Below are 6,683 nucleotides of genomic sequence, written 5' to 3' on the forward strand. Positions count from 1 at the left end.
AAATAACACGAAGGTGGGAGTCAGGCAGCTGGCACACCCTCAGCAACCCTGTAACTTTGGGTACATTTTTGAACCTGATTTTCCACTTGGGCAGAATGGAGATGAGGAAGTTTAAGAGGAGGGATTTTTTTTTGAGGGGTGGGCGACATATGGCGTGTGTCTGGGACCCAGAGTCTGTTCAGTAAATGCCAGATCTCTCTGGTTTACTCTTTGGGAGAAGAGCTTGCATCTTGCTTATCCTGTTGCTCTTGGTACATGCAGTAAACGCTCTGGAAAATATTGTACATTGGCTCAAGGAATGAAGTGCCAGCAAAAGAAAATTTTCACCCTTGTCAGTTTTTAGGGATTTAAAGCAGAGAACTCCACCCCCTTTCCCAGGTTCTGGCAGTCATGGTCGAGGAAGTGTGGGTCCAGGCGCGGCGAGGCTGGGGTCTGAGAGGGCGCAGTCGGGGCGCTGGAAGCCAAAACGGCCGGCAGAGGGCGCCCCGGGCCCGCTGAAAGCGTGGCGCTGGGCTTGCAGCGCTCGCCGAGCGCCGGGCAAAGGCTGCAGTCCGGCGTTGACCACAGCCGTGGACGCGCGCGCTACCCAAGCTGGGCGCCAGGTGAGCGCCCTCGGGGCGCAGTGGAGCGCACCCGCCCAGGCGCGCTCCTGCGCGGAGCCCTCCCGGCGACCGGTGAGTACAGGCGCTCGCGGGGCACGTTTCATCCCAGTTGAGGGGCCCTTGGAGGCAGCGCCTGTCGGAGCCGGGCTGTTCTGGAGGTTGATGTGCGTGGAAGAGTGAGCCGGCTCCCAGCTTGCGTTTGGTCATGAGAAGGGCATGGGGTTGACCCCCGCAGGCGCTGGATGGCGCGCGGAGCTTTGCTTCTTGGAGACTCGGGCTTGCTTGAGGCTTTCACTTAGGGGTCTTTTCTCACGGGCCCCTGTCCCGGTGCCGTCCCGGGTTCCAGGGGCCCGGGGTTTGGCGGGGTAACCCGGGACGGGCAAGCACTCAGCTGGGCTCCCCCCACCCCTTTCGCCCGCGGCACCAGCCGGGCGAACCACGTGCGGCTGTCGCCTGCAACTCTTGCCTGTCAAGCGAGGCCCGCCTCCGGGGCAGGGGAGGGGACGCGGGGGCGGGGTGGGCTGTGCCCCGAGGGAATCCGGCCGGCCCGGGCGCCCTCGGGTACAAGCTCGGCTCTCTCTGCCTCGTGTGCCCACGGGCTCCCGGGAGGAAGCGGGCAGTTTCGCGGGAAGGCGCAGGGCTCATCCCCGAGGGGCCAGAGGCAGCTCGAGGGGTGCCCGGGCGCTCGGCCCCGGGAGAAAGGTAGCTGCCCAGGTGAGTAGTACTGGGGGTGCCCTCTCTCCGAGAGCCTGGAAGCGCTTTCCCGGGGTCTCGTCCGCTTTGAACCGCCTCCAGCCATTCGAGGCAGTGGGGGGCAACGCCAGCTCTCTGTAGACCTGGCCCGGGATCCTTGTCCCAAACCTGCTCCTGCGATTTTTGCGCATCGGTCACGGAACCCTAGCTGCGCGCGCAGGGCAGGACTCAGGCGCGCCTCCTGGGTGCCCTGGCGCGGCATCGCCTCCGAAGACTGCTCTCCGAGCTCCAGGAGCTCCCGGGGGCTTGGAGAGAGACAACCCCAAGGCAAGGTAGGTGGCTCAGAGGGAGCTGGGTTGGGCTTGACAGTGAAGATGCGATCTGCTCCTTTCGGCAAACGACCTTTGCTTTCTCTTTGCTTTCTAGGGCTTTAGGGGAGCTGCTGCAGAGCCCGGGGCTTGGAGGAGCGGGGCATGTATTTTAAGCTGCGCCTCAGAGGGGAGAATTATCTGTCACCACCAGAGAGGCCACAGACCCGGAATGTGACGACAGTTGACTAGCTCGGTAGAGGCCTGAGAGTCTCTGGCTTGACAGCTTAGAATATGCTAAATAACCAGGGCTTTCCAGGAGGCATTGAAGGGTCATCTTGTCCCCACGACAGTGACCTGGAGCAAGGAAGTCAGAAGACAGTTGTAGAGAGCAAGAGGGACCTTCCAAGGGGCTGACTCGGACTGCCATGGGCAGGCTCCTGCCACTCGGTTGTTGCAGCCGTCTGGTGGAATGCTGGTGAGGACCTCCACCCAGGAGAGCAAGTGGGGCTGGGCAAGGGGCTGCGTGGCCCGTGAGGACTCCTGCAGGTCTGACCGATCCCCAATCCCTGCTTAGGAACTTGGGGGTGTCCGAGCCCCCTCTGTGCTCACCCTCAGGAAGATGAGGACTCTCAACACGTCTACCATGGAAGGCACCGGGCTGGTGGCGGAGAGGGACTTCTCCTTCCGCATTCTCACAGCCTGTTTCCTGTCGCTGCTCATCCTGTCCACCCTCCTGGGGAACACGCTGGTCTGTGCCGCCGTAATCAGGTTCCGCCACCTGCGATCCAAGGTGACCAACTTTTTCGTCATCTCCTTGGCTGTATCGGATCTCTTGGTGGCCGTCTTGGTCATGCCCTGGAAAGCAGTGGCCGAGATCGCTGGCTTCTGGCCCTTCGGGTCCTTCTGTAACATCTGGGTGGCCTTTGACATCATGTGCTCCACCGCATCCATCCTCAATCTCTGTGTGATCAGCGTGGACAGGTATTGGGCCATCTCTAGCCCCTTCCGGTATGAGAGGAAGATGACCCCCAAGGCAGCCTTCATTCTGATCAGTGTGGCATGGACTTTGTCGGTTCTTATCTCCTTCATCCCCGTGCAGCTCAGCTGGCACAAGGCGAAACCCACAGGTCCCTCTGAGGGGAATGCCACTTCCCTGGGCAAGACCATCAACAACTGTGACTCCAGCTTGAGCAGGACATATGCCATTTCATCCTCTCTAATAAGCTTTTACATCCCTGTGGCCATCATGATTGTCACCTACACCAGGATCTACAGGATCGCCCAGAAACAAATACGGCGTATCTCAGCCTTGGAGAGGGCAGCAGTCCATGCCAAGAACTGCCAGACCACTACAGGTAATGGAAACCCCATGGAGTGTTCTCAACCAGAAAGCTCCTTTAAGATGTCCTTCAAAAGAGAGACTAAAGTTCTGAAGACTCTGTCGGTGATCATGGGGGTGTTCGTGTGCTGCTGGCTCCCTTTCTTCATCTTGAACTGCATGGTGCCCTTCTGTGGGTCTGGAGAGACCAAGCCCTTCTGCATCGATTCCATCACCTTTGATGTGTTTGTGTGGTTTGGGTGGGCTAATTCCTCCTTGAACCCCATCATTTATGCCTTTAATGCTGATTTTCGGAAGGCATTTTCCACCCTCTTAGGATGCTACAGGCTTTGCCCGACGACGAATAATGCCATAGAGACGGTTAGCATCAATAACAATGGGGCTGTGGTGTTTTCCAGCCATCACGAGCCTCGGGGTTCCATCTCCAAGGACTGCAATGTGGTGTATCTGATCCCACACGCTGTGGGCTCCTCTGAGGGCCTGAAGAAGGAGGAGGCGGTGGGAATAGCCAAGCCCTTGGAGAAGCTGTCCCCAGCCCTGTCTGTCATTTTGGACTATGACACTGACGTCTCTCTTGAGAAGATCCAGCCCATCACACAAAACGGGCAGCACCCGACCTGAGCTCTGGGGCGAATCCTGCCAGTCACGCTCGTCCCAAAAGCTGCAAGAGTTTTCTCTGAGGCTCGTGGTGAGGAAACTAAGGCGTGCTGAGACTCGAGATGTCGGGCGAGCTCTCCCCTGCTGCTTCCCCTCAACACACAGCTATCTACACTTTAATCTGCGTTCCAGTGTGTTTTCTGTGGTGTTCATAGTGAATCAGGAGGGACACAGGTGAAGCGAATGTTCACAAGGGACCTGTCTTTGGCTCCAAAGTTATTTTTAGAAACTGATTCTTAGGACTTTAAAATAGGGCAAAGAATCAACAATGAACAGCTTCGCTTTAAAATTGAAGCTTTCCAGGAAGGAAATGAGAAGGGTTGAGTTTGCTGTGTACAAACAGGTGCTAACACTGGTCCAAGCAAAGTTTTCAGATTGTAAAGGTAGGTGCATGCCTTTATAAATTATTCCTAAAAAAAAAAAAAAAAAAAATTGAGCCTTACAGTAGGAATGGGACTTTTTTTCTCCCAGAATTGATGCTTAGTTGATATTGGTCTTATTTATTTATTGTATTATATGGATATTTTAAATTTATTATATTAAATCTATATTTATCATATTTAATAGAATGAGTTATCTGAGATCTTAAAATAGCATTTTGTTCATTTGACTAGCACTTTATAAGCCAATGAAACAAACACAGACTCTCTGAGAGCCTAAATGCTCATTTGTAACTTCCAGAAACGCAGCAAAGACGAACAGAAAATGAAGCTGTGACTGTTCCTTAAAATTTATTGGCACAGCTAAATAGGAGATGAGAATTGACAAATGCTGTGATAGCTTTATTCTCCTAAAAAGATTTTGAAAGATTTTAAAAAAGCATAGCCACTCTTGTGTTCAAAATTTTTTATGTGACAAAGACTTTCCCAGCAGAATGATTTGCAGTTCTGTAAATATCTGAAATAAAAGTCAGCTGAAGAAGAATCCAACTCGAAATTTATATTAGGTGGCAATAAAAAGTATATGCCATTTTGTATTTATGTAAAATAATTGGCCCTCTTTGTCTTTGCTCATATCCTGTGTCAGATAGCTTTTCTGAACCAGATAAATGACTGCCCTGGTTAGAGATGTGCAGTGAAGACAGTGAGTGTCCTTAACTCGTGTGTCACAAGAGTCTCACCCAGGGGCAAAGGTCAAGTCCTTCCTCTCCGTCTTACCAGCCAAGCTGCTCAGTGGGGCTATTTTGGTAATGCTTTAATCTGAACTTAGAATTGATTTCTTTTAAAAAGTCTAACTGTTAATGGTATAAAACTAGCAGATAGTGCCTCGTTATCATCCTTGAGTAAGACACTTCTGTTGGCGGAAAAAACAGGAGCCCCTTTCTCCTTTCGTGTTAAGCACCCTAAAGCCATCAGCATCTCTTTTGACAAATGCTAGCCCTTTCTCTGTGCTTTGGCATCAAGTTCCTGTGTCATCACCTGGATTGTAAAAAGTATTCTGAGTCTCTGTTGCCAGATACTAATTCGTGTGGGGCATTTCAAGAGAATTTTTTGGAAATGTTTACAAAGTATTCTTGTGGATAAGTAATTGACTCAACATTCAGATGTAGTGGGTAACAAGGAAGATATCTACTGAAAACTATCTCCTGCATCAGGTCTGTGTTATTTATGCATTGTGAATGTTTTCTTAATTTTACTGCCTGTATGCTTTCTTACATATAATAAAATTATTTTGTGAACTCAAAACCACCCTGAATGTTGCATTTGTGCTACAGTAGTTAAGTGAGTTTTAAAAACTAGAATATTTCAGATCTACACGTAAGAAAACTTGGGCATTTTCAAGGATATGTTGCTTTTCTTTTTCTTTTTAGTGGTAGTCTCCTCTTATGTGTGGCATATGTTGCCTTTGGATACTTAAACAGAAAGTTGCTTTGGGCTATAAACTTTTCCTTCTGTCTCAAAAACATTCTCCCCCCTCCCCCCACCAAAAATTAAAAAAAAAAAATACACTTCCTTCTTTGCTCAAGGAATTACTCTCCTTTTCATTTTACAGATTTAAAAGACTTTTAAAATCTCTATTTTTACTTTCTAAGAGTCTAGAGATTTTAAATAACATAAAAATTACAGAAAAGACTGGCTTGTTCTGTGTGGTCGTGGACCTGTGACTTAATGGCAACCACTGTATGACTAGTATTTGTTTTAAGAGTACAATATAAGAATTTCTTTCTGGAGAAACTATACAGACTGTGATACTGGGTTATTTAAAAGTCTTACACAAAACTTCCATTGATCCTGCTAAACCTGCTTAGATCATGTACTAACCTGGCTTTTTTTTTTTTTCCTCTTAATCCCAAAGGAAAATGATTGAACAGCAGGTGATGTAAAAATTAAGGGTTAAGTTTATAATTTGAACATCACACAACAGATGGTGTCTTTTTAAATTCCATATTTGCCTTTCCTAGGCTTTGGCAGATAATGAACACATCTAGAATGAACTCACTCAAAGCATGATGCCTTTTCGTTCTGCTTCCTAACTTTCTGCACATCTTGATTCTTTGCAGCTTAATTTTGCTGTTTTGTAATTAGTAGTCCAGCAACATGAGCTGTGATGCCCGGGGTTGTTGTTGTCCAACCAATGAAACACAGCACAAAAGCTTTCACTGTGTATTTCATTGGCAGAATGAAAAATAAAGACTATTAAATACTCGTAAAATTTAGGACACTGTGGATGAGGCTGTACTTTGGGTTTCTGGCGTGTGGGATGAATGGAGGGTATCTTATGAAATGTTCATTTGACAGACAAAATATTTCAGAGAATTTAATTTACAACCATAAAAGCAAATTTAAAATACGTCATTTTATTTCATTTAACTATCCTGATGAGCCTTCATAATACTAGATACATGTAAGACACTTTAGCAAGACAGAGACAGTTTAAAGAGGTGTTCTTTTTCCTTTCCATCTAAGAAGATGCCTTTCCTGTTCAGATAAATACAGAGCTTTTACTGGCAATAGAATAACAAGAAGTCTTAAGGAAGGGACACTGAGCCCTGGGCTCCAATTGGCGGATTTGGAGTTTATGCAGGAAAGTTGTTGATTTTCTTGGGATCTAAGCAAGTCATGGTCTCTGAGTCTCAGTTGT

General features: G+C 48.6%; 1 protein-coding gene across 1 annotated transcript; it reads left to right on the forward strand.

Annotated features, from left to right (window-relative positions):
* The first annotated feature begins 558 nt into the window (after positions 1-558).
* DRD1 (dopamine receptor D1) lies at positions 559-5,203 on the forward strand. Its single transcript, XM_070378489.1, has 2 exons — positions 559-674; positions 1,722-5,203. The coding sequence occupies exon 2, from the start codon at positions 2,226-2,228 to the stop codon at positions 3,564-3,566; it is 1,341 nt and encodes a 446-aa protein (XP_070234590.1). The 5' UTR covers positions 559-674; positions 1,722-2,225; the 3' UTR covers positions 3,567-5,203.
* Positions 5,204-6,683: the final 1,480 nt, after the last annotated feature.

This window comes from Bos mutus, chromosome 10, assembly GCF_027580195.1.
Source record: "Bos mutus isolate GX-2022 chromosome 10, NWIPB_WYAK_1.1, whole genome shotgun sequence".
Taxonomy (NCBI): domain Eukaryota; kingdom Metazoa; phylum Chordata; class Mammalia; order Artiodactyla; family Bovidae; genus Bos; species Bos mutus.